Source organism: Cottoperca gobio, chromosome 3 (genome assembly GCF_900634415.1).
Source record: "Cottoperca gobio chromosome 3, fCotGob3.1, whole genome shotgun sequence".
Taxonomy (NCBI): domain Eukaryota; kingdom Metazoa; phylum Chordata; class Actinopteri; order Perciformes; family Bovichtidae; genus Cottoperca; species Cottoperca gobio.
This window is the reverse complement of record NC_041357.1, coordinates 26,251,095-26,278,665: the sequence shown is the minus strand read 5'-3', so window position 1 is coordinate 26,278,665 and position 27,571 is coordinate 26,251,095. Positions and strand designations below refer to the sequence as shown.

Sequence of the window (27,571 nt, the reverse complement as noted above, 5' to 3'; positions counted from 1 at the left end):
CTAGAAAACAGCAATCTGACACCCACTATGCACACATAATTGGGGTTCTGTGCATATAGTGTGTGTGTGTGTTTGTTTAAAGGGGGGTAGCCTATATGCTGCACACCACTTCTCAGAGGCTGTTTTCAGCTGCTTCCTTAATCAGTCTCCCTTCCTTCATCCAGTCATGCTTCCTTTTCTTTGTTGCTCTTCATGGAGAATCACCTTGTGCCCAAATCCCCTGATGGGACCAGGAACTGGGAATATAATTTAACTGTATCCAGTGCATTCAAGCCAACCATCATGTAAAAAAGATGCACTCTGTGACCTTGAATCTTGACCTTTGTCATATATTTTTCTCCCTCTGGTTCTCCCTTTGTTCAAGCCTTTCCGATTCCAGCCCATAAAGAAAAGGACCTGAATATAGCCTCCATCTCTTTCACCCTGCGCTTATTCAGTCTACAGCTGGCTAAAAGCAGTCTATTTACCCCTCCCTCACCTCCCCTCCCATCTCTCTTCATGTTTTGTGTTGGACTGTGCGTCTCTCCACGTGCAGCAGCAGCTCAAAGGCATGTAGGAGGAGTTCCCTGAGAGGAATGTGCGTGACTTGCTGGCTGACTGCGATATGTACACACACACACACACACACACACACACACACACACACACACACACACACACACACACACACTCACATATACAGCAGCAGCTCATAGCTCACACTTCTGCAGAGCCAGCTGAGAGGGACTCTGTTCTAGCCAGCCTGGCTCTGGTGGGAGGAGGACAGGGAGTGTGTGTAGGTGTGTTTGTACTTCTAGCCTTACGAGGACCCAGCAGCCTCATGACAACGTAATTATTATCCACATAATCGTGACCTAATATTAGTTTGACTCCACTTTAAATGAAGGCAGGCGGATGGTTTGAGGCCGTAAGGCAGGCAGCTCCTGTTCTAGTGTTATTGCTTGTGTGCTGTAAAGAAAGAAAGCTGTGATTCTCAGAGCTGCAGTGTATCAGCTGATCTCCTGCGGGATTCTGGGATTTTTCTCTGGAGGAGCACAGGAGATGGAGCGCTAAGACGGGCTCGTCAACCTTCTGCTAAAAATACCCCTACTTTAGATCTAAGCTTCAATTACAACACAAACAGAGCAGAGTTTTTTGTAACTTTCTGTGGTAGGAGACAAACCCACCAGCCAGAGCTACAATTAAGTAGCATTTTTTGACTGGTGACCCAAGATACAATAGTCCCCATCTTGCCCCTTGTAAAAACTGACATACATTGGTAATTATAATTGTTGTGAATAATAGTGCACAGCGGAGTGGCTCAGCATGAGCTCTGTTTGAACGTGAGGCCAGCTGAGTATTCCCTGTTAGTCGTCTTTCTGCTTCCACGTAATAGATCATTTGGTCTTGCTGTTGATTCAGAGGGGAATAGCTTTTTCCTGAATGGTGAAAGGTTTATTCAGCTCTTTGTCCTGCCCGGTCCTGGTCATCGTGCCCGCCCCGCCCAACACCGCCCAACACCGCCCTGGAGAAATTGATGGAGCACCGGGTGGTGCAGCATGACTCTGTTCTTCACTGTCCTCATGTTGTCCTTGAGGTTTTGTTTGCAAATGTTTTGTTAATGAGTGTGATTGACGTCACTGTTGGTATTGTCTATACTTGTGTTTGTGTGTTCTGAGCCCTTTGCTCAGCTGACACGAGAGGTCTAAATATATTCCTCTGAAGCGGCCAAACTGGAAAAGTTGTGTCATCCACTGCCTTCCCCCACGCCCCTTCTCACGTCTTTCCAGCCTAAGTTAAATATCCACATCTACTTAGGAAAAAGAAAACATTCAAGCATTCATGTGCTTATCATGTCACTACAGGTGGCTTTCTGATTGTATTCGTATTGCCCCCAGCCTCTGCAGTGTTTCCCCTACCATTGTCTTGGAGGGGCGCTGCGACCCGCCTGAAATTCGAGGTGTTTTTTTTTTTCTTCCTCAAAATAATTAAATTAAACACAACTCACTTTTCTCATTGAAAGGTGCTCTTTTATTAAATAAACTAAACACTTATGCTATTGGTCTAATTTATGTGCCCCCCCCCCCCCCCCCGCAAATGAAATGCTTTTACAAGCAGTTGACTAAAAAAAGGATGTTAAAAAAGTACAATGTTGATGAGATAAAATCTAATAATAATAATCAATGGTAAAATGTAGATAAAACAGTCACATAAATAATAAAGACAATAATAGAATAAGTATAAATAATAAAAAAAAAAAAAACACTACATAAAAGTCAGACTAAAAAGGTGGGTTTTTAGTTTACATTTAAAAATATGAAAGTATTTTCTGCTCTCCTCGGAGACGTAGCGGAGGATCAGAGTTCCTGCTTCTTGAACCAAAAGCATTTCTGAGAAGTAGTCTGGTGCATGGCCATGTGCAATTTTCCCTTTGCCAGCATACACACATGCGTAGTCTACCGGCTACTCTCCTCCAGTTGTTTACTTGTTTTCTGTTTTAGAGGTGAAGGGATTTGAAAAGAAATGCTGACCCTTTGTTTCTCTGCCTTGCCTAGATGCAACGGAGGAGTTTTTTGAGTACGATGCGGAGGAGTTCCTGGTGTTCCTGACCTTGCTCATCACAGAAGGAAGGACACCAGAATATTCTGTGAAGGGCAGAAACGAGGGGCTGCACTGTCCGCCAGCCCAGTCGGCAATGCCACCTCTTCACAAGCACGAGTGCAGCGACAAACTGCCCCAGGTAACGCACGCACGCATGCACGCACGCAAACTACAGCGTCTGAAATGACCATGAATCTGAATCAAGGCCGCTTTAAAAGGCTTCATATACTTCATAAACTTCATAAATGGTATGATTTATAGCAGGGCTTTTGTATTAGACTGCATTAGTTTTTATTAGGTGCAGTGGCAACGCACTGTATATTTCTGTGTCACTGCGAGAGCTACACAAAATAGCACACAGTAAACTGCTATGGTGGAAAGATTTTTAATAATGTCAACTGAGATGTGACCTAAATAAGAAATCACTGAGATGTTCCGCTCTAAGCGAGTCTCTCTGTGGGTCCCATCTGCCTTGCCCCAAAATGTCAAGGTTCTGGTGTTGACATTCACTAATGAACATTAACCCTCCACCTTTTGTCTGCGTGTGTGTGTCCAGTGTCGGCAGGCAAGGCGAACCCGTTCAGAGGTGATCCTTCTTTGGAGGAACAGCATCCCCATCATGATCGAGGTCATGCTCCTGCCAGACTGTTGCTATGGTGACGAGTGCCCCCCGAGTGACCCCATCAGTGACCCGGTCATCAAACAAGACGCTCTGCTGCTGGAGAGATGGACCCTGCAGCCAGTTCCAAGACAGTAAGGCACATGCATGATCTTACGATTTGAAATATGGCCAATGCTGGAAAAGAGATGTTTTTGCAGCTCTGTTGACACAAAGCTCACCAACATGTTTAAAATGCTGCGGTTTATACAAGAGACATACGGTACGGTGTATTTACAAGGTCGCTGCCTCCTCCCATCGTCCATTGCTGTCCTTGGTTATCTTTACTGTTTCCACAACTAGTGTTTTCACATGCCCTGCTTACCTTGAAACAACTTAATATATAAAGAAGTACAACAGAAGAAGGTAGAAAATGCAAAGACAATGAAAAGTGTCACTTAATTTTAGATACATTACTATTCTATACTACTTTGTACTACTGCTGCTGCGTATAGAACCTGTGTCCTGGTGGCAGAGGATTTAGTGCAATAGCACACATATGTTTAAATGACTGTATCCAGAGAAATCTCCACTTTTTGTGGTTCAATACATTGATAATAAATTCAGTGCAGCTTTTAGTGTTTCTATAATGTGCAGTTTGTCATTGTAATGCACAAGTTTCATCTTCCGCTGAATACAGAAACATGCAAAGGTGAAGGCTGCAAAAGTAAATAAATATAATATGGATTCAAATAATAATAATAAAACTAAAACAAACTAAACTGGCGCTCAGAGGGTTAATTTGCCTCACAAATTGGCCCATTTTCCTACTGACGTGTAGGAACAGAGAACACTGTGTTTGAAATAAATCCACATACACACATCCTTGAAGTGTTTTCTCATTAACCTGACACACTGGCACATTTCCACCTCCTTTTCATCTGTGTTTTAACAGAAGCGGTGATCGTGTCATTGAGGAGAAGACCCTGCTGTTGGCTGTTCGCTCCTACGTCTTCTTCTCCCAGCTCAGCGCCTGGCTCAGCGCCTCCCATGGTATCGTCCCGAGAAACATCCTGTACAGGTCAGACATGACACTGGTCTGCAGTGGACTAAAGGAAACTGAATCTCTGGAGACAATTCCTGGATTGTTTTAACCGTAACCGTTAACAATGGGGTGCTCATTTAATTTCCCTCTCACTGTCTCTGTCCAACAGGATCAGTGCTGCTGATGAGGATTTGGTGTGGAAGTTCTCCCAGCCGCCTTCAGAACACATTTTCCCTGTCCCCAATGTATCCCAGAGTGTTGCACTGCAGATCCGTGTCCAGTCGCTCCCCCGCCAACCCACCTACCCCACCCTGGCCTGCAGCATCCATACCGGCCTGCCTCCACTTTACAGCAAGACCCCCAGCCTCAACCCAAACTTCAACTGCCATGGTGGCCTGCCCACCCACAAAAAGAGCCAGGACCCCAGCAAAGACAGCCTCCTTCACAACTCTAACATGTTCAGCAAGAGCTCTAACTCCTTGTCTGGCCTACTCCTCAATGGATTACCCATTCCTAATCTCCCCATCAACAACATCCCCATTAATAGCCTTCCCCACACTGCTGTTCCCCCTCCTTACAGCAAGAGGAGCCAGGAGCTCGGTGGGGACCACCCATATCAGAATGGAGAGCTTCCGCAGGTCAACATCCCCCAACGTCAGGGCTCCCCGCTGTTCCACAGGTCCTCTCACTCCGCCACGCCCCCACGCTCCCACTCCCCCTCTCCCCTTCCCACAAGTAAAGCAGGGAAGTGGCTGTACTCTGCTCTCAATGGTTCCTCTGACCCTACACAAGTAGAGGACTTTGGGTCTGGCAACAACAGCAGTGACAGGTCAAAGGGGCCCATCCCAGAGCCACTGAGAGCTTTTAAGAATTTCTCTTTGGCTGAGCCACCCCGTTGCCCCTCCCCAAGGTCTGCAACCGAGACAAACCCCCTGATTGGCTCCCTGCTGCAGGAGAGACAGGAAGTTATTGCCCGCATCGCACAGAGGCTCAACTTCTGCGACCCCACAGCACCGCCACTCCCTCCCGGCCTTTTTGCTTCTGACAACCCTCCCAAAGCCATGTGGGGCAGTAACCACGACGACATAACTGCCGGTAAGACCAAAGAGCCCAAGGTACCGCCCTATGAGTTTGTGGGACGTGTGTGGCCTAGCCCCTTCAACACGCCCACGACTGACCCTTCTTCTTTCAGCAAGCGAGAGAGCTCCTCCCCCAAACCTGCAGCATGCAGGAAGCTGAAAATGACTGAGACGAGAGACGTAGAGGAGGAGAGGAATGCAGAGAAGGAGAAGGAGAAAGAGAAAGACAGGGAGAGAGACGGCTCCCTGATCGCCCAGGCAGTACAAGACATAACTAGACTGATCCAGGAGAGACTGTCTGTCCCCTCCCTGTCCCCGAGGCACAGCAGGAACGGCAGCCATTTGCACCACACGCACACAACAACAGTCACACACACGGTCCGCACATACTCACACACCGCACACATCCCACAAGCCCAATACACTGCCACCAACCACGACGACACTAACGGCCACATACCCAGCCATGAACCTCACAGTGGCAGCAGTCGCACCGCTGCCACACACGCGCCCGTTTGCACAGACAAGCCCGGGGTCGATCCGGGGACCGAAAGCCATTCTCCCCGGGCCCAAAATGGTGCTCACTTTACACTTGAAGAACCTTTATTCAAAGACCAGTCCCACGCCCAGGCTGGTCGACGTTTACGAACTCCCCCACACGAAAAGCTCAGAATCAGGACTCCCAGCAGCCATGAAACCCCCGCTGCCTCCCCTGTCCTTGAGAACAGCCCAAGGAATGCCCAGATCTTTAGTTGGACTTGCAATGATGCCGGTCCTGCAATGAACTGTAACATAAGCCACAACCACAGCAAGCCTCAGCCTCAGCTTCAGTCCCAGATGCAGTTCTGTGCTCCAGCACAGGCCTCCGCCCTGCAGGACGAGAACCAGGCACCATCCAAGTCCTCCAGTCCAGGCATGACTCCCCCTTCCACTGTCCTGGTAAGGGGCTCCTTTTGTTTTTAACAGGCATTGTTTGTCCATATCATTTTGAGAGATGCCTCTCCCTGTTTAAATGAGGCTTGTATTAAGTGCATCACTAAAAAAAGAAATAGTTTAACATTTTGGCAAATGACATGCAAACTCTTTTAATCTGTCTCCATCTCTGTGCTGTAGCGATCTCCCAGCCCCTCCCCGCTGCGCCCCTGCAACACGTGGAAGAAACAGAATCGCCACTCGTTAGACGCCACAGCAACAAAGGCCTTTCACCCCTGTACTGGCCTGCCTCTGCTCTCCAGCCCTGTAAGAACTCGTCTTCACAGTGACACCCACAGTCTTTGTGCATTTCTTTCATTCACTGGCCAATTTTGAGAGTTTGGGCTATTTTGCAACATGTCTTCTTTCAGATTTGTCTGTTAATTTCTCCTAAATTTACCAAACGTTAGCATAAGATTAAAGCATTAAGTTAAAAATTGCATTCTAGGAAACTTGTACTACAAAAAACTAATGTCTTAATGCAAGTAATCAACTGGGGAAGCTTCATGGTTACTATTAGTTTGTCTCCCCTTCTTAGATAACTACATGCAGACTCAGTCACAAACACTTACTCAGTCATCCTCCGTATCCATGCAGTTGTGTTTGTTTTTACATCACACTCTCCACTCACTACTCACTACCCTTTTGTTTGTAGCCATCTGAAGAATTACTCACTGCACTTTCATAAGAAGTGATCCTGTGAAGGTTTGTCCTAAAGAGACTTTGAAATATCTGTCAGCTGTTTTTATTACTGCTGCTCAGCCAAGGTTAATGCACACACACACACACACACACACACACACACACACACACACACACACACACACACAGGCGCAGGCAGGTGAGGCACATGACTCATCTGTTTCAGTCAGTTTGTCAGATTACATCACCACAGTGTGCTGCCTTCTGATTGGTCTTACTCACACATGTAAACACTAAACACAAAGATGGGAACCCTCCGTCCCACTAACACACAAGCTCACTTTTCAAAAACGCATCATGACTCACTTTATAGTCATATGTTAATATTTTGAACTCAGTTTATCTTTATGATGTCTTTCTGAATCTTTTACAAAAGATGAAACCTGCTGTATATATTTTGTATATATAGTTTTAATGAGGGATTTAAATGTATTTTTCCTATAAATGTCTCTCCTGTCGTCCTAACATTTAAATTTCCGAGCTCTACATCTTCAGTATGGAAGACATCATGTCTTGAAAGCTGTAAGCTGGGATGCTCTGATCGTTGCTCTGTGTTAATCATGTCCTGTGTGTCCGCCGCAGGTTCCTCAGAGGAAAAATCAAACAGGCTACTTTGACCTGGACACCTCTCTGGCTGGCTGTAAGGGTTTGCCTTGGGCCTCTGGGAAAAGGTACACAATCTTCTCACCTGGGATCTTTTGTTGCTATAGTTACCACACTCAGTTTGAAGATACAGGTTTGCAGGTTTAATGCAGTGTTAGTAACCGGTGAAGGACGAACAGTCATCTGTTTATTAAAGTACCATCTGGATCAAGTTACTCATACTTTAAAACTTGTTTTTCTCACTATGAAACATTCCAGCTGTTACTATTTGTACGTGCCAGCAAGGCAAACTCTAGTTCTGATAATTGTTAATGTGTTTGACCCTAATATTAATCAAGCTATCCAAAGTCATGTGTACAAGGGATCTATATTAGAGAGGGGGTTTGCTCCAGCTACTATATTTAAACCCTAACACGCTGTGTGTGTGTGTGTGTGTGTGTGTGTGGGTGTGGGTCAGCCCTGTTCTGCTGACTATCCCTCTCACGCTGCCACCTGCTGAAGCTCTGCTGTACTATGGCTGCATCTAGAATCAAACACATTCTGCTCAAAATGGCAGACAGAACTGAACTGGCTTCATATACACAGAGCTTCATGGCACTGCCTACGCACAGCAGATGTGGGTGGTAGCTCAGTGCTGCTTTGAATATAATATGTACAGATGCTTTTTTAGAGTTTGGCCTTGAGGGTGTAAAGTTCATTTTAGCCACTGGGCACGTTCTGCTCATTTTGTGTCTGTGGCTGGTGAAAGTCGTTGGCTTGCTGCCATATATTTTATTTTCTAAACATTTGAATGTGTGACCAATGGACACAAATTGAATTATTTGAATTATATGAGTAAGAAACATTTTGAGATGGCAGATATCGCTTTTGTTTATATACAAATTATTAACCATTGAGATTAAGAATGAATTTTTTTCATGGGAGCCCGGGTCACGACGGACAAAAATGAAAGAAGACAATATTTAAGCATAGGAAACATTTCAAAAGATACTTTTAAAAGAGTGATAACCAGGTTCATTTAAAAACATTAACATCTTTAGGAATCTGCTTGTAATTCTTTCATTTTGGATTTAATAGCGTGAGATACTTTTATCTCACCCTGAACGGAGATTTCAGACATACGAGGAATGCTTGTCACATGAACATCTTTCACTCATCTCGCCTTGAAAATGAGTTAATCGTGTGTGTGTGTGTGTGTGTGTGTGTGTGTGTGTGTGTGTGTGTGTGTGTGTGTGTGTGAACCTTTTCAGGGTGTGTCCAAAGAGAGAGGCGTACACCGATGAGCAGCTGTTCAGTGCCAGCGCTCCACCTGCCAGTCTCAGTCTGCTGGGAAACTTTGAGGTATAACAAACAAACACTCAGAATCAAGTATTTTTCATTCATAATGTTTGAGGACAACGTTCTTTCACACATGATGAATTAACAATTATTAAACTAAAAGTATATAACTGTGTTTGCCTAGGAGTGTGTGCTGAACTACCGCCTGGAGCCTTTAGGGTTGGTGGACGGTTTCACAGCAGAGGTTGGAGCCAGCGGGACCTTCTGCCCCAGTCACCTCACCTTACCTGTGGAGGTGTCGTTCTACAGTGTGTCCGATGACAACGCTCCCTCACCATATATGGTGAGATTATTTATTTCCCAGTTAGTCAATCAATAATCCCTTAATCTGACTGAGTTTTGATCTGAACGCTGTATCAAAACACAATATAAATAATGAATTAGAATACAATAAATATGGCATATATGAACATTAGAGATTGTATGGAGCCAGTTTAGAGGTGAAATACCGCCCCCTGTTTAAGTGGAGCAGGCGGCTCAGAATTACACTTTGAACCTTTTTAATGGAGAAAATAATCAGCAGATTAATCAATAATTAAAATAATCGTGAGTTGCAGCCCTGCGTAGTTTCACATTTTTTGCCAACTATGTTGATAACCTATTACAAGGACATTGTTAAGGATATAAATGTCCAAATTCTCAGACTTCAGCTTCTCAAATGTGAATATTTTCTGGTTTCTCCTCTTTGTAAGTAAACTGAATATATTTTGTGTTGTGGACAAAACAAGAAATGTTAGGACGCCATCTCAGGCTTTAGGATACTGATCGACATTTTTCTCCATTTTCTGACATTTAATAGTTCAAACAATTAGTCGAGAAAATAAACGGCACATTAATCGACGATGAAAATAATAGCTTGCAGCTTTATCCTTAGTGTGTGCGAGCTGCGGTGAGTCTTACCTTTGTATGTCTGTTTGTGACACAATGGTTTGCCATGTGTTTTTCACAGGGTGTGATAAACCTGGAGTCCTTGGGGAAAAGAGGCTACCGTGTACCTCCATCAGGAACCATTCAAGTGGTGAGGAAACTTTCAGCTTTTCTCTTCCTGAAATGTGGAAATGTCCTAGAAAATGTTTTTTTCTATAAAATATCTGCACACATGTCTGAGAACAAAGAGCAAATTACACCAAGTCACAAAGGGAAGGGGAGACCCCTGGTGGTTAGAGAGGAAAGTTCATGTAACAAGGGCATGTTTTTATTCCTTTATGGTGCGTATACTTCTGAATTTGAAAGGTATTTCCTCTAAATACTTTAATTACATTATATATTTGTAATTACAGTATGATGTTTATTCCATGTATCTGTCACAGCATGTAAGCTTCCGTAGTGTTGTTAAAGATCGATGAAGTGTCACAAAGAGTTAGAAACCTGCATCAATCCTCCCGTTCTCTCTGCTGATGCCTTTCAGACCTTATTCAATCCCAACAAGACAGTGGTGAAGATGTTTGTTGTGATGTACGACCTACGAGCCATGCCAGCTGGACACCAGACCTTCCTGCGCCAGAGGACCTTCTCTGTTCCCGTCCGCCGTGACACAAACAATCAGAGCAGCAGGAAGCCCCTCGGCCAGGGACGCACCTTGCGCTACCTCGTTCATCTGAGGTAAGTTGGCTGACATTCCATCTCTAGTGCACAGTAAAGCTTGGATATATCCAGCAGCGCTGATGTGTCTCCTCCCTTCATCATCCTCTTTGTCTTTCGTCTCTCTCTCTAATCCCGACCAGGTTCCAGAGTTCTAAGTCTGGGAAGATCTACCTCCATCGGGACATCCGTCTGCTGTTTTCCAGGAAGTCCATGGAGGTGGACAGCGGAGCTGCCTACGAGCTCCAGTCCTCCACAGAGTCCCCTATTGACCCACCATTCTCTCCCCGCTGCTGAGGCTGGACTCCCTCCCTCTCTCCACCACCCGGCAGGCGACTACCGAACACACCTTGATGCCAGCGATAGACTCTCACGCAGCCCATGGCTAGATAAACTGCTCTAAAAGAGAAGCAACTACAGGACTGCAGTCAGCAAGACTTACTTGGCATGTGCCCAAAATCTTGACTTTCTTCCCTTCTGTCACCCAGAACTGAAGGGAGGGGGGAGGGGGGAGGCGGGCGCTAAGAGTCTGGGAGCCCCGTCAGATATGATGTTCTTTGTTAAGACCTTGGATCAAAGAGGTCGGGTCAAAGGTTACAGTTATAGAGTATGTTTCAGATGCTGGTCCTCCTGGTTAAGAAGGCTTTACCAGATATGACAGGTTATTGTTTCTCCTGGTGTTGTGTGTGTATCCCCTCCAGCGTCTGGCAGGAGAGTAGAGACCAGTGATCGTCTACAGAAGCAGTTAGACACTTGAATTATTTCAGCAGAGGTCCGGTTACTTTACCCTGTTTACTCAAATCAAAAAAGTTAATTGGACCTGTACTCGACACGATGAATAAGTGCTCGATCCCCGTTATTTCCGTTACAAATGCAATACAAGGCCCTTCTTAATGGTAAAATATTTAGTTTTAAATCCTTGAAGATTGGATTGATTGAACTGAAAGTGAACTCTGCTTTGACCCTGTAATTCCTGAGCCCGGAGCAGAGGGAGCGCTTATGGAAGAGGAAGCGGCTGGCGGACTGTGGTGCAACGCCATCCCCTCGACAAAAAAAGAAACGCATACCATGGACCACTAAAGAAGTTGAACAAGCAATCAAGCCAGATTCAACTGAAAGCATCACAGCAGAAAATCAGAAGTACACTGTGGATTTTTTTTTTCTTCTCATTATAACTGGAAATGAAACAGGAGATAGTAATATTCTAATACTTTTGTACTGTTACAGAACCACTTTATTGGCAGTGTTGCAATAGAACGAGTAACCTTAGTTTAGTGTTTACACATTCACTTTCAGTTTACTTACAATCAGTTTATTTAATATTTAAATTAATATTTCAGTTACTACTTGTGACGTCTGTCATGCTAAGATGATGTAGTGCAAACTGTATATCATAGTATGTATTTTTGACATTAATATTCAAATCTGAAAAAAAATATATCTATATATCTTCTAAAGCAATCTTGAAGGCTGGTCCGTCTCTTTGTTTTATTACTTTTACAATCGTGTTTCACACCAATACATCTCCACACAGTCACGCACGGAATGAATGAATGAAACACACATGGGATTTCGGCTGCTTCTTTAAATTTAAATAACAGCTGTGGGTTTTTGGAATTGCATACCAGTTGCAAATACCTTATGGATACATCTTTATATGGCAATAAAGAACTTGAAACCCTGACTCTTAATGCTGGGTGGTGCAGCTTGAACTCAACATTACTTCACACACTCATAAGACTACATACAGCAAGCGGCTGATAATAGTAAGTGAGCACTGCTGTACGTGGTCATTTAATATGATAATATCTGTACAGCCTCAGCACATTTGTATGCATCATTTATATTTTGCATGGTGACAAATCAGGCTGTGGGGTCTGTTGTCGAGCCAAAAGTGTTGGTGTAATGTAATGCCTGTGTTGGCTTAATTAGTGGTAATTTATGCACAAATTATATATATCAAATTAGTATAGAGAATATAGAATATATAGAGATAGCAAAGGAGAGATATATAGCTAATCAAAAGAGAGAAGAGCAAAGGATAGAGAGAGCGAGAGCAATTATAATATGAGCAAAGGAGGAGAGACTAGATCAAAGAAGAAGAGCAAAGGAAGAAATAGAAGAGCAAAAAAAGAGAGAGCAATAGAGCAAGAGGAGAGAAGAAAGGAGGAGAGAGCAGAGAGAGAGAGAAAGAGAAGAGAAGAGAGGAGAAAAGAGAGAGAGAGAGAGAGCAAAGGAGGAGGAGAGGGAGAAAGGGGGAGAGAGAGAAGGGGAGAGAGGGAGAGAGAGAGCAAGGAAGAGTAGAGAAGAGAGAGGAGAGAGAGAGGGGAAGATAGAGAGAGAGAGAGAAGAGAGATCAAAGGAGAGGAGAGGAGAGAGAAAAGTAAGAAGGGGAGATATAGAGAGAAGAGAAGAGAGAAGTTGAAAGAGAGATAGAGAGAGAGATAGAAAGGGAGATAGAATAGTAGAAATATTTATATTTATGTTATATATAATGAATGATGATGTGAAGAGATATAGAATGATCAAATGAGATATTCAATAAGAGATAGAGGAGAGATATATGGTCTTATATCAAATGATATATCATGTATATTAATAGGATCATATAATTGATATATTATCAAATTATATATATATATATATATATATATATATATTGATATATATGTGTATATATATGATATATATAATTATCTATATCAATATATATATATATAATTTGATATATATATAATTTTGATATATTATATATATATCAATTATATATATATCAAATTATATATATATCAATTATATATATATATATAATTTGATATATATATATATATCAAATTATATATATCAAATTATATATATATATCAAATTATATATATACCAGCTCCCTCTTTATAAAAACATTAACACATATAATAATGGACTACGCTGTTTTTTTCTTCATTTGAAACAAAATCTCCTGTTAAGAAACAAATATCCTTAGTTTAAGTATAAATTGTAAATCCTAGAGGGGAGGTTTTAACATAAGCTTTGTTAGTATATGCTTTTGTTTGTATCACTGCATTGTGCCAAACTAAACTAAACACACTGCATGAAGAAACATTATTTGTATATATATGTTAACACACATAATAATGACGACGCTGTTTCCATCTGCTGCATTCATCATCCTCCAGATTTGAGGATTATTTGACTGAAATCTGGATTCGTGTTGCAGCACATGGGTCGAACAGCTGACCCGGTATATTATGCAATGTAAATCCCAACCTAGCACCTACGTGCACGCCAGGAGTGCCCAAACGTGGGCGCGCATGGTGTCTCCGCATGTGTGACGTAGTATTTTATGTTGTGCGGGAGTGCGCGCTCGGCAGGACTCGTGTGGAAAGTCAGAGCAGGGGATTTGTGGATCACTTGTTCAACTAGTGAGCAACCTCTTGTCTGAGATCACGACACCACAGACATGTCGGGGGATAACGAAGAACCACAGACGGCCGAGGAGACCTCAGTGGACGAGAAGGTAACTGCAGCAGCACCACTGACTTTGTTCAAGCTAACGGTACGTGTTTAGCTTCTTCGCCCCCGCGCTCGTTGTTGTTGACATATCAACCTGCGTCGGATACCAAGCCCTGGGTAGAGTAGGTCATTTTATTAGTCAAACTTCATAACGACAGTTCGTCAGCGGTTTGTTGACCTGTTTTGGCTGCTAATAAATCAAACGTGTCAGGCGGTTAAGTGTGAATGTCAGCGGTGCCGATAGCTAATGCTAGCAGCTGTCAAGCTAACTCCTGACATTCACACACTGGGACATGGGTAGTTCAGCTGCTAACGTTAGCCTAGCTGACCCCATCTGATTGCTGTACTCTGGTTTGAAGGCTTAGTAACAGTAACGTTATCTTCTTTTCCACGTTAGCTGCTGAGGATTTTGCGTTTAGCTAGCTTGCTACCTAGTTTATCGCCCCAACTGTCAACGGACAACAAACTGACGGTTATGTTGCGCCACATTTAGCCGTTAGTCCCGACCCGGGGTCCAACCCGGGGTCCAACCCGGGGTCCGACCCGGGGTCCGACCCGGGGTCCAACCTTCACACAGAGAGCACACTTGTAAATATGTACTAGTGTCTTCATGTTGAGTTGGACAGCAGATCCCAATCAAACTGTTATTTGAACCTGTCACGATTAACACTATCCGACAATGTATAGGTCTTATTCAGACATGCTAGGTTTTAGTAAACGTTAGTAGTCAAAGATCTAACATGAATAGTCAGATTATCTCTATACTGCAGTGACATCAGCTGACACATCTGTGAGTCTGGAGGAACCTGGTGAATGTACTCTTTGTTATGCTGCATGTGTATTTTTTATTATTTTTTAGCAAAGCGATTCCAGCTTTATTTCAATGCCTAATGCTTCTGCTTGTTTCCAGGGTGTTCAGGACAAGATGATCAGTCCTGAGAAGTCCGAGGAGGCTAAACTGAAAACCAGATATCCAAATTTAGGAAATAAGCCCGGGGGCTCTGACCTGCTTCGCAAACGCCTCCAGAAGGGGGTGAGTTATCTCTTGCACTTGCACAGTCTCTAAACCCACTGTCATGTTTTGTAAGTAACGTTGCATTCAACACTTAGTTGCCAGTTTATAATGTACCTAAACCAATGCTGTTCGGTAAATTAATATTACATCAAGGTTCACTTTCTAGCGTTTTCAACACCACAAACTGCAGTTTCCAAGATGACGAAGAGTTGAATCAAAGCCTGAACATTAACCTTGATGAAGGCAGGATTAAATGCAGGGATGTTTAACTATACTGTGTTAGTTTTAGCTGGTTGTGTGGCTCATATAAACCGGCAACGAAGACTATAATGAAACTGTCTCCATATTATTTCATACAAAATAATCCTTCGTAATCATCACTGACCCACTCTTTTGTGTCTCTACAGCAAAAGTACTTTGACTCTGGCGACTACAACATGGCTAAAGCCAAGATAAAGAACAAGCAGTTGCCAACAGCTGCGCCAGAGAAGACCGAGATCACAGGGGACCACATCCCCACCCCCCAGGACCTGCCCCAGAGGAAACCTTCCCTGGTGGCCAGTAAACTGGCAGGCTGATGCCCCTGCAGCACCTCCCTAGCCCTAACCCTCTCCACTCAAGTCTCAGAGCTGTAACATTAACCCTCCCACCCCTCACCGTACCTGTCCCTGCCCCCTCCTCACCCAACAGGAACCCACACCCAATGAACTGCCCAGCTGAAATCCAGTTTATTTTTAGTTTCCACCCCGCCTGGCTCGTCCTCCTGTCCTTGTGGTTTTCCCTCGCTTCTACTCCAAACTGACTTCCCTTCTGTCATTGTCTTCTTACTTTTACGTGTTCGTTTTTATCTTTACTTCGATGTAAGATGCACTGAAAAACATCCACGTGTGAGTGTGCCGAGTGGATTGTGACGCCTCTGATACCCCAGTGTTTACAGGCTGAAGAGAGGGTCGAGCCGAGGAAGTTGCGCCTTGTATGGTTCAAGGGCTTTAGTGTGGTCATCAGGATCCCGCAGCTTGGAAGTGTGTATATATACATATATATACATATATATATATTTCCTTTTTTTTGGCACAAAGGCAGATGTCAGCCTTTTTAAGAATATTTTACATCAGATTTGTATCATTCACTATATGTCCTTACTCTAAATTATGGTGTCAATATGCTTGTGATTCACTGAATATAGTAATCCAGAGGCCAAACTCAGTTTTGTTAACACTTTGATTGTGAACCACGGGAGGAAGCTGTACTAAAGGACCATACAGCAAAGGTGTGATATGGAACTGCAGGGCTCCCAAGGTGAACCTCACTGAGCTCTATTTTAATTCAATAACTGAACGTGCACATTTACTCAGAGGCTGAAAAGCTCAGATGCAGCGTATAAGCACTTGGTGGCATGTAGATGATGCATTCAAGACATCTGGAAACTTTGAAGGGTAAAAGAGGAGTAGATTTTGCTTCAGTTCGAACTGCAATGTTGAAAGTTTGCACCGTATTTGTGATGCGCCATATATTTCAGCCTTCCGATGATGACAGTCTTCTCCTCGGGTCAAAGTTTCTGTTCATAAGTTGTCATGAACGTAACATTACCATGCTAGAAGACGAGTATATGGGACCTAAAAGCTACACATCCGTCAGTAGGGACCAGTCTTTGGATCCTGTATGCTGTGCGAGCAGACTAAAATATGATAATGGAAGAAAATGTACTGGGAACAAATACTGTTATGAATAGTGTTCAGACATGTTACTTCATAACTTGAAGTAGTTTTATCTTTAGAAATGTCCTTGGCCCTGTATTGTGCTTTTCCAGGGTCCTTACTGACGGGATAGAGTTTACCAGCGTTGTGGTAAATCAAAGCTAACATCCGTCTGAGCTGTGCATGTATATGGCTGCCCTGCTGTCACTTTGTGCCATTTTGTTTTGTAAATAAAATAGTTTACACAAATGTTTAATTTCTGGGTTGACTTTTTGATGTCTAGAATGTATTGTATGTTTAAGGTGCTTTTAATTATCTAATCAATAAGTACATTTGACCACAAAAGCATTTTTATACCTATATATCTATATACAGTGTATATATATATATATATATCTATCTATATCTCTATATCTATAGAGAGATGATAATATCTCTATCTATATATATATATTATATATAGTATATATATCATTCTCTCATAATATATATATTATATATATATATCTCTCTCTATATATATATATATATATATATATCGATATATATATATCTCTATATATAGATACTATATAGAGAGAGATATATATATAATCTCTATATATATATATAAAATATATAGATTATATATATATTTATAGAGATATGATATATATATATCTCTATTATATATTATAGAATATATATATATCTATATTATATCTCCTCTATATATATATATATTATATATATTCTAATATATATAATTTATATAATATATATATTATATATAGAGTAATATAGATATACAATATAGAGATATAATATATATTATATAGAGATATATATATATATATTATAAGATAGAGAGATGATTAGTATATATATATAGATATATTATAGATGATAGATATGAAATATATATAGAGATGTATATATATATATATATATCTATATATATCCTATATCTATATCTCTATATATATATATATATAATAGAGAGAGAGAGAGAGATATATATCTCTCTCTCTCTCTCTCTCTCTCTCTCTCTATATATTATATATATATATAATATATATCTCTCTCTCTATATATATATATATATATATATATATATATCTCTCTATATATATATATATATAATATATATATATATATCTCTCTCTCTATATATATATATATATATATACTGTATCTCAATGGGCTTACCAAAAGTTATTTGGATGAGGAAAACTGCCTGTTAGTCTTCTTCTGTCTTGTTCCCATGTTTTGAAACCTTTTTGAGGATCAGCTTTCTCTTACAGTTTGTCAACGACAATAATGTAAATGTGTTAATTCTTTATTCCGTTCTCCATCAGTAATGTAGTAATGTAATGTAGTAATGTAGTAATGTAATGTAATGTAATGTAATGTAGTAATGTAATGTAGTAATGTAGTAATGTAGTTGTACCTGAACTCCTGAGGCAGGAGTATTTTTACATTTATATTTTCCCATATCCTCAATGCTTACAAAATAAAATGTCCGAAAACCTTTTGAAATCGAACATCATAAGCTTCTTTTGCGAGGACATTGTAGTATATACTGTATTATACTGCATCAGTCTTCACCCTGCCACAAGAAATAAAACATTTTGTGATTCATGTGCTCATTTTTGCTTCTTTTGCTAAAGTTTTTGCAAGAAATATTAAATAAAAAGGTGTTTTATTTTTCTAATTTTTTCTCTTTTTCAACAGAAGTTCAGGGAAACAACATACGATATATTAAATTCCTTATATACTGTAGATGCCACGAGAGAAGTGCTGCACCAAGATATTCCCAAAGACCCAAAGGTCGACCTTCTCAGCGCACTTCCTGAAGGTTTTTATGGGGAGCAACAAAATCTATTTGTTACAAATACTCTTGGGCGCTCCGATTAAATGTATCACAGTTAGATGGTTTAAATCCGAACCTCAAAGATACGATTAGTGAACTAGTCAATTAGTTGATCATCAGAAAGAAATAATTGGCAGCTTTTTAGATAATCGATTAGTTGTTAAAGTATTTTTTTTGTGCACAATTCACAGAAATGTTTTGTTTTAGCCTCTTAAATATGGAGATTCCCTTCTGTTCTATGTTTTATATCATATTAAACTGAATATCTTTGGGTTTTGGACTGACAAACAAGTTTAAACACATCACTTTGGACTTTCATAACTGGGATAGACATTTTTTACTATTTTGTGGCATTTTACAGACCAAACAAATAATCTATTAATCTAGAAATCAATCAATAATGAAAATAGTCGTTAGTTGCCGCCCTGATATATATATATTTATTATTAATTTACTGTTTCGTTTTTAGATTTCATGTACACCCTATTGTATTCAAACATTATACTGTACTTGTACTAAAACTGGATAGATGTCAAGGTAGCCGGAAGTGAAATAACGTCAAACTTTACTACATGTATGGAATGCTTAATTAAAAATAAAACAAAAATCCTCACACGTTACAGTTCAATAATTGTATTTATATAAGATAGGGTGGAGTTTGCAGCCATGAAAGACAGCCACATAAAACACAGCACGTTTACAATTAAATGATGTGATTGATAAAGAAATAAAACAAAAAACATGATTATAGTTTCTTTCTTTGCAGTTTTTTTTGTTGTTGGTGTAATTTCAACTCGTGACCAGCAGGGGGCGCAGCTTCCCACGCGGCGGCAGCAGCGCGCTCTGTTTGGCTGAATCATTTCATCGTACCCAGAATGCAAAGTGAGAGACCAGAAACCTCAGCACGGCAGTCTCAAGCTTTCCAGGTTATCATGGTGATAAGAGACACATCTTCCCCTTGAGTCGCTGCTGCAGCAACAAAGGATTTCTTCCTCCGACACATGAACACACACACACGAACACACACATCGCGTCCCATGCAGCGCGCAGACCTGCAGCCGGAGCTGTAGCCCAGATTGGAGAAAGGACATAGCGTGTGACCGTCATGGCAGCGTCGGAGCTGTACACAAAGGTAAAACAAGTGTATATGTAAATGCATATGTCTGGGTTTTAGCGTGTCGGCTTAATAAATAGTCACATTTGCAGGTTTTAGTGTGTTTCTCCGATTAAAACATGATGACAGTTTGATTTTCGCTTCGAAAAGCAAGTGTTTTTTTTAAAACAGGAGGCTCGGTGGTGGTTTTTAAATGAATGAAAATGATGTTGAAACCACTTAAAACACGCTGGTGTGACATGCAGTTAGCTGGATGTGTGTTGTTTAAATATACATGTCAGTTCAGCGCCGAAATGGGTGCAGCTACACGAAAACACAACGTTAACAGATGCGGCGTTTGTGTCTTTTTCAATCACATACATCACACAAAATCAGCTTTATTAATACAAAATGTTGTCATTTGTCACCTTGTGTGTTCTAAACAAGATTCTCCCGGGCCTTCATACTGTACATCATCCCCCCACTGGAGGCTCGGAGGGCTGGGATGATGCAAAGGCGGTGCCAGCCATCATGGAGACTCTGGTTTTACGGTTTTAAAGCGTAACATTTGGCGCTAGCTCACCCGTGTGCACCTACATTGCCTTGTGTTAGTGTTTTGGCAACACACACTTCAATGTTTCAGGTTTATGACCCGCTTCTCTTGGGTGTGTGAGTGCGAGTCCTGCAGATTGGGTACCGCTGAGATGCTGCGATGAGCGCTGCATCCGGACAGTTTAGCATCCTTTTAGCATGCAGGATGTTTAGACTAGTAGAGGCCCTGAAGCCTCACTGTAGCTGCACAGATGCTCACTGGAGAGAATATGACACTGCTGCTGAGGAGGACTCACAAGGTCATAAGTGCTGCTGCTGTTGCTGCTGTGTTGCAAATGTGAAACGAATATAAGAAAGTGTGCATGTGTGTAAGTGAGGAGATGAGTCACCCATCCCCCTACTTTAACATCTGGTGTTTTCATCTTGAATAAGGTTGTGGTGGTCAGGAAACGTAAACGTGTGGTGTGTGTGTGTGTGTTGTGTGTGTGTGCTGATGACCATTGTTGTTTATACATTTCTTTTTTTAAAGAAACATGCAGCACTGCAGCGTATTTATAATTTGAACTCTACTTTCAGTTACATGATGATGGAAGTTTTCTTTTTCAGCCTCTGTTGTGTTGAAGAGCTTAGACAAGTGGTCAAAGATGGCGTCTTTGAACCCGATGACACAGATTTGAACCCTGGGTCAGCAAATGCACACTCTGTGGCTGATCCTGGTTGTTGAGGAGAGAGGCAAAGAGAGAGAAAGCAAAGCAAACATTCACTGCCTTTCAATTGTCATGATATCTTCCCTGCAAACAAGCTTGAGTTCTGTTACAGAGAACATGTCTTTATTATGGTGGTGGTGGCTTTAAATGAAAGAAACCCACATAAAACATGCTGGTCTGACGTGCAGAGTGACGTCAGATTGCAATTAAACATTTTTAGAAATAAGATAATGGCCTGCTTTCACTTTTCTTTCCAGCAGGAATAATATAAACATGTTTTGTGTCTGGGTAAACAGCACCCAGGGTAGAGTCTGCTCAATTAGTTTCATCTGCCGGCCGCTTTTATTCCATTTATTTAATCTCGTTAGGTGTTAAATGGCTTTTATTGCAAGAGAGAAGGAGAAACTTTGGATGTACGTGTCCATGTGGCTGCTTTGAATGGTACAGTGTGTTGCAGAAGCCTCTGATGTCAGACCCCTCTCTGATGATTTGCTTCTCCAACACAGGGGTGAAACACACTCTGCCCTTTGTGCGTGCGAGTCAGCCTTATAGAAGCGTATTGAGCGGGTCTGAGCTGCTTGGTTTACACACACACACACACACACACACACACACACACACACACACACACACACACACACATACGTATACATACACAGCATCAGATTCTGCTCTAATCTACATTTGGCTCCTGTCTGTACCGACCGCCAGTTGAAAGGAAGGTGAGTCGGAGGTAAAGTTTTGTAGGTTGGAGAAGCACGACGCTACAGTCGTACACATTAATCAGCAATAAGAAAATTCAGTTTGAGCCAAATGAAGTGAAAACAACGAGTAAGGGGTGATACATGGGAAAGAAACCGGGCTGTGCAACAAGCAGAGACGTACGAGAGGGAGGATTCTCTCATGGAGATGGAATTCGATGACTTGGATGCAAACGTTATTCAACACGCACCACCTGGAGAGTTACAAGAGTGTTTTGTCTCCTACAACAAGTGCATACACTTATATTTTTAGAACGACTAGACTCGGCATCGATTCATGAACCTAAACTGAGAATAAAACTTTGGCCTCTGCAGATTTCACAACAAGCTTACGGTGTAAAAGATACAGAGGTGTGTGGAGATGTGTTGCCTCTGATTGCAGTTCAGACGGCTCACCGTGTTCAGGATCGTGGTTTATGTGTTGTTCAGGCACGGTTAGGAAGGAAACAGAAGAAGAAGCAGCTCTTTGGATGCTTTATTTAAAAGAGAATGCCAGAAAGCCGTTTTTATTGCTGTACCACTACTTGTGGAGGCACTGGAGAGATCTGTCACACGATACCTTAATCTGATATAAGGCTGCATCTAACCATTAGTTCTAATCTGATGATTTATATTCTGGATTAATCGTTTCATCTATAAAATGTCAGAAGACAATGAAAAATCCCAGTTTCTCAAAGTCCAAGGTAATGCCTTAAATGTCTCTGTGTGTCAGTCCAAAACCCAAAGATACTCAGTTTAATATGAAATAAAACATATAAAAAAAGCAAAGAATCTCCAAATGTGAGAGGCTGATACCAAGAACTGTCTGATTCTGCAAGATCATTTCTCTCTGATCAAAACATACTGTACAATATACAGTTATGTGACAAACTGCATAGTCTTTAACACACACACACACACACACACACGTGGTTGTGGTACAGTGATGGGGGACCTCAGGCTGAATCATTTGGGTCAGAAAACAGCGGTGAGTTGAAACTTTTGAAACGGCGTGATGTATTTGGTCACACACCACTCGGTGATGCGAGTGTTGTCAGGAGCAGCTGATGGAAAGAGAAACACCTGCTGTTGCGTCACTTGTTGGGGTGTTTCCAAACCTTCAGCCCGGAGAGCAGTTCTTCCCTTTGATGCAGCCACAGGAGCAGCATGGCTCCAGTTGTTTGGTCCATTATTCTGCTTCTGTTGTAATAATAATAATAATAATAATAATAATAATATGACGACAGACATTCAAAGCTTCATTTGAAAACCTTTTTATAGAAGCTACGACGTCTGTCTCTCTGTTTGGGAGCATGTGCACTAGATTACTGAGATAACCTGGTTACAGTAATTGTGGAGTCATGTTGTATATGCTCTGGCATGTAGTCATCGCAGTCCTGGCCAACACACACAAACACACCGAGTGTGTGTGCGTGTAGCGCTGTTTGTTTACAGCTACAGCTGTGGTGCTCGCTGTGACGGTTTCAATACATTCTTGGAATGATTTGATCAACGAACCTCGAGCATCTTATTCCAACACTCTTTGTTTCAGTTTCACCGGGCATCTTAACTTAATGTTGCTATTAGACAACACAGACAAATATTAAGTGTTAAAAACGTTTAATCCAGCGTGAAGGAACGAGCCTCAAGCTGCGACTGTCAGACGGTCGTTCTGTGGTTTGTGTTTCCTCGTCTGCCTCCCAACTCGTGATTTGAGAAAGGAACCCGGGATGTTTGATAGACATGAGGCACGGCCAATTATCTGTCACAAGTCGAGTAACTTTGGGCGGCGTTTGCTGTGTCTTCTGCACACACACACACACACACACACACACACACACACACACACACACACACACACACTGGGACGGTTTGATCCACCAGTGAGCTCTGGAGCTCAGCGCTGGATCAGCTCGCGTCTGGTGGCGCGTGTGGCTGGAGGCTTCCAGAAGAGCAGCAGACTCAGAGAGCTGGAGACTTGTCAAAGAGACAAGATGAACCGGGAGTTGGAGTATATGTTTATACGAGTAAGTGTTTGCTTTCAATTGTCCTTCCACCCCTCCATTCATTGATTTAAGTCTTTATATAGAGAGAAGAAAGAAGAAGATGGGTCTGATGTGTTGAGGGAGAAGCTTCTTTCTCTTTCTCTACATGTGGTTCTTTGATACGTCTTGAATGTGGCGTATTGTCTGTTAAATGTGCAACATGGAGCCCCCGGTATACGATCAGCGGGACAGTAAAAACTCCAACACATTTGACTTTAGCAACGTTTTGGGATCTGAATAACATTTTGTAATCGCTGGATGGAGTTTGTCCCCAACAGGGCTGCGTCCAGTGTAGGACACGACCATGTTGACGAGATAGAGAAGCAATATAGTCTCTTATTGGTTGATAATTGAGCAGCTAGCGAGTGTCCTGTAGGGCCACATAGTGTTACCTGTTTGCTGTAGCATGTTGTACATCGCAGCGAAGGGAGGACATGTTCAGAGAAACAAGAAAATGAGCTTGTTGGCTCAGCACGCCTTATTTTCTGTTTGTAACGAGACTATTCAAAGGTACGACAACAGCACAGCCTCCTACCCTGACATGGCATACGAAAGCTACTGCAAGAGTCAGCACGGGTCAAACTAATGAGATTAGACTCCGGGCGTCGTCGTATTGACACACTAGTTGTGACAAAGAGAGTCTAGTGAGGGAGCATCATCGGGTTCAGTTTCTTTCCAACCAAACTGTGTAACAGCACTGAGGTCTCTGTATCTTGGCTTCATGCTGTGTCTGCCCAGCTGAGCAGAAAAACAGCAGATTCTCACATGAGAGGCATCATGTGACGAGGTCCCTGCAGTCTGGGACTCCATTGACGGCTTTACTGAGAAAATGTGAGCAAAACACTTTTCGCACTCCCCTGCAGCTGTTCAGATAGCCGTCTCTACCGGACCACGTTGTAAAAAACAACTTCAGGTTTTAATGGAGGCCTTGTTGCACTTGATTGTCTCCTATGATGTGTCCTTCACGTAATGCATCATCATGTGAGAAGAACAAGACTTCACTGCAGAGCAGAGGAGTGCAATTGTATTTGAGGAACGTTTATCTACATGGATAATCTTGCGGTGAAGGTAAAAGGTGAAGTCTCACTAATCTGCAGTTATCTTTGTAAGCACTTGTGATGGATGCCCCCCCCCCCCCCCACACACACACACACACACACACACACACATAAAGGGGTGGGGAGCATCTTTGAGCTCCACAGATTTGAATGGAGTGTCTTAACGTAAACACACAAACATATGTTTCGGATTCGGGACAAGAATTAAGACGAGCAGAAGCTTCCGTCATCGTGTTAGCAGTACTCTCACTCTGTAGTCGTATGTGAACGTAATGAAATCTCGGTGTCGTTGACTTTAATAAGATTAGCCGGTGTTAAGTTAGCCTAATCACGTCCTGATTCTTTGTCTCAGCTAAACCAGGATTAGCATCAGCCCAGCCCTGCGCCTTTAAGAGCCGCTGTGAACTGCCCCGCTGTGAACTGCCCCGCTGTGAACTGCCCCGCTGCCAGCCACCGGGAGGGAAAGTGTACACTGAAATACTTGATGTGTCACAGAACGCCGTACATTGCTACCAGAACGCCTGCTGCTAGCTAGCAGCAGCGTTGTCCTGGTTGTCTTCTGGCATATGATGCATGCTTATTGTATTCACTAATATCTGATAGATATCATATTAGGCAGTGCATCGTTGTATTTGGAGTGGTGTCAAGTAGTTGTGAGTATTAATAAAGGACTGTAGAGTCAGGATGTCTCAGCCACTGCTGCTTACATTTGAACCCCCCTGCATTGATCGGTCTCTTGTGAATCCCTGAACCATATGGCTGGCCTACAGTGAAGCAGACGTCATCACACGAGTTAAAGAAAAGCAATTAAAGGTCTGCTCTGGACGGGATCGCACTGAATACATTGAATACGTCACCATGAGAGCATCTGTTACTGACTTGATGCAGATGAAGAAGAAGGTGTTGCATTGTTTCTGCTGCTCGTCCTGATTGTGTTGTGATGTGATGAACATCATGCAGCTGGTGTGATGTTTGAGTTCTACTGCGTTTCTTTAGCCTTCAACGCTTCTTGCATTGACCTCTTTTTTGAAAAGCAACGCACATTCATCACATACAAGCCTGAGACCCCAGCGTCAGTGTGACCGCACCCAGCGCCCTGAGGAGGAGGAGGAGGAGGAGGAGGAGGAGGAGGAGGAGGAGAAGAAGGAGAAGAAGAAGAAGGAGAAGAAGAAGAAGAAGGAGAAGAAGGAGAAGGAAGAAGAAGAAGGATAAGGATAAGAAGGAATAGAAGAAGGATAAGGATAAGAAGGAATAGAAGAAGGATAAGGATAAGAAGGAATAGAAGAAGAAGGATAAGGATAAGAAGGAATAGAAGAAGAAGGATAAGGATAAGAAGGAATAGAAGAAGAAGGATAAGGATAAGAAGGAATAGAAGAGAAGAAGAAGAAGGATTAAGGATAAGGAAGGAATAGAAGAAGAAGAAGACGGAGGAGGATACGGATAAGAAGGAATAGAAGACAGAAGGATAAGGATCAGAAGGAATAGAAGGAGAAGAAGAAGGAGGAGGCTTAAGGAGGGAATAAGAAGAATGCGGAGAAGGAAAGGAAGAGTAGAAGAAGGGGGAGAGGAGAAGGAGAGGAAAGAGGAGGAAGAAGAAAGATCTAGAAGAAAGAGGAAGAAAGAGGAGGAGAGGAGGAGAAGAAGAAGAAGACTAGAAGAAAGCGAAGAAAGAGGAGGAGGAGGAGGAGGAGGAGAAGAAGAAGTAGAAGAGAAGGAGGAGACGGATAAGAAGAGGAGGAGGAGAAGAAGTCGTAGTAGAAGAGGAGGAGACGGAGGAGAAGGATAAGAAGAGGAGGAGGAGAAGTAGTAGAAGAAAGAGAAGAAGAGAAGTGAGAGAGAAAAGTAGAGAGGAGAAAGGATAGAAAGAGGAGAAGGAAGGAGGAGAGGATAAGAAGAATTAGAAGAAGGAGAGGAGAGAAGAAGAAGAACTGTTATTATACAGATCTTCAAACCACAGTTTTTGCAGCGTGCGTTCATGTTCGGTGTTGTGTGCACTCCTTCGATGCAGCATATGTTCGGCGGAGCTCAATGCAGACACTCTTTAGTCATGTGATGTCTGACATCACAGATGCTCTGACGTCTTTAGTACTTTTTTGGTGAGCCTCTCTTCTCTTTGTCTGCCGGCCATAACCTCCCCCATCCTGACCGTCAGCCCTCTGTAAGGCAGACGGAGAGGCTGCACTCTCTGACTCATCACATTTTCTCTCCAGCTTTCAGACGCTCCTCTTTTACAGCTTGTTGTTTCATTGTGGAGGATTGCAGAATGTCCTTGAACGTGTGTGTGTGTGGTGTGGTGTGTGTGTGTGTGTGTGTGTGTGTGTGTGTGTGTGTGTGTGTGTGTGTGTGTGTGTGTGTGTGTGTGTGTGTGTGTGTGTGTGTGTGTGTGTGGGTGGTTGAGTTTCATCCTTCATCTATCCTCTGTTTTCTGAACCATGGGGAATTTGTCGGTCTATAAATATGATTCATAGCCTCTGCAGCTGCATTATAATGCTGTCTGTCTTTTCGTCACACACACACACACACACACATGCACACACACACACACGCACACACACCTTGTTCACATGTCAGTAGGTGTCAGCATGATTATCTTGAGTTGGTTAAAGCTGAAATGTGCTGCTCTTGTGTGGATCAGTAAGTGAGTTCAGTAGCGCAGTGATGTCTCTGTGATGCTGCTCAAAACTCACTGCTGCTATTTTTAGCCTCGGTCCTCCTCCTCTCCTCCCTCTGTGTGTCTCTCTCTTCCTCTCTCCCTCTGTGTGTCTCTCTTCCTCTCTCCCTCTCTGTGTCTCTCTTCCTCTCT

The 27,571-nt window shown here is 42.4% G+C and overlaps 3 protein-coding genes across 11 annotated transcripts in view; all 3 read left to right on the top strand.

Annotated features, from left to right (window-relative positions):
* The window catches only part of atosa (atos homolog A), a 29,657-nt gene extending 17,686 nt beyond the window's left edge, over nt 1-11,971 (top strand). The window contains exons 2-12 of the mRNA XM_029456385.1: nt 2,535-2,719; nt 3,137-3,333; nt 4,134-4,259; nt 4,393-6,241; nt 6,416-6,541; nt 7,559-7,647; nt 8,830-8,920; nt 9,042-9,200; nt 9,867-9,935; nt 10,326-10,519; nt 10,642-11,971. Of these exons, the coding sequence (XP_029312245.1) occupies nt 2,535-2,719; nt 3,137-3,333; nt 4,134-4,259; nt 4,393-6,241; nt 6,416-6,541; nt 7,559-7,647; nt 8,830-8,920; nt 9,042-9,200; nt 9,867-9,935; nt 10,326-10,519; nt 10,642-10,795 (3,239 nt within the window). The 3' untranslated portion in view covers nt 10,796-11,971. The remainder of the gene's footprint in view (nt 1-2,534; nt 2,720-3,136; nt 3,334-4,133; nt 4,260-4,392; nt 6,242-6,415; nt 6,542-7,558; nt 7,648-8,829; nt 8,921-9,041; nt 9,201-9,866; nt 9,936-10,325; nt 10,520-10,641) is intronic.
* Nucleotides 11,972-13,801: 1,830 nt separating this feature from the next.
* LOC115024632 (cAMP-regulated phosphoprotein 19-like) lies at nt 13,802-16,977 on the top strand. 2 transcript variants are annotated; one of them, XM_029456395.1, is made up of 3 exons: nt 13,802-14,052; nt 14,920-15,042; nt 15,432-16,977. In XM_029456395.1, exons 1-3 carry the CDS (start codon nt 13,957-13,959, stop codon nt 15,600-15,602), a joined length of 390 nt encoding a protein of 129 aa, XP_029312255.1. In that variant the 5' UTR covers nt 13,802-13,956; the 3' UTR covers nt 15,603-16,977. The 2 variants fall into 2 exon arrangements, with proteins under 2 accessions (XP_029312255.1, XP_029312262.1); XM_029456402.1 differs by having other exon boundaries at nt 13,808-14,013.
* A 2,403-nt stretch (nt 16,978-19,380) lies between these two features.
* myo5aa (myosin VAa) overlaps nt 19,381-27,571 on the top strand; it is a 44,513-nt gene continuing 36,322 nt past the window's right edge. For all 8 annotated transcript variants that reach the window (XM_029461476.1, XM_029461471.1, XM_029461473.1 and 5 more), the window contains exon 1: nt 19,381-19,705. In XM_029461476.1, coding sequence (XP_029317336.1) covers nt 19,679-19,705 — 27 coding nt within the window. In that variant the 5' untranslated portion in view covers nt 19,381-19,678. The remainder of the gene's footprint in view (nt 19,706-27,571) is intronic.

Excerpts from the sequence above, each read along its gene's own strand:
- LOC115024632 (XM_029456395.1), top strand. The coding sequence starts at position 13,957 with ATGTCGGGGGATAACGAAGAACCACAGACGGCCGAGGAGACCTCAGTG. Across the intron at positions 14,053-14,919 it reads TGACTTTGTTCAAGCTAACG|GGTGTTCAGGACAAGATGAT; the intron begins GTACGTGTTTAG and ends GCTTGTTTCCAG. Across the intron at positions 15,043-15,431 it reads GCAAACGCCTCCAGAAGGGG|CAAAAGTACTTTGACTCTGG; the intron begins GTGAGTTATCTC and ends GTGTCTCTACAG.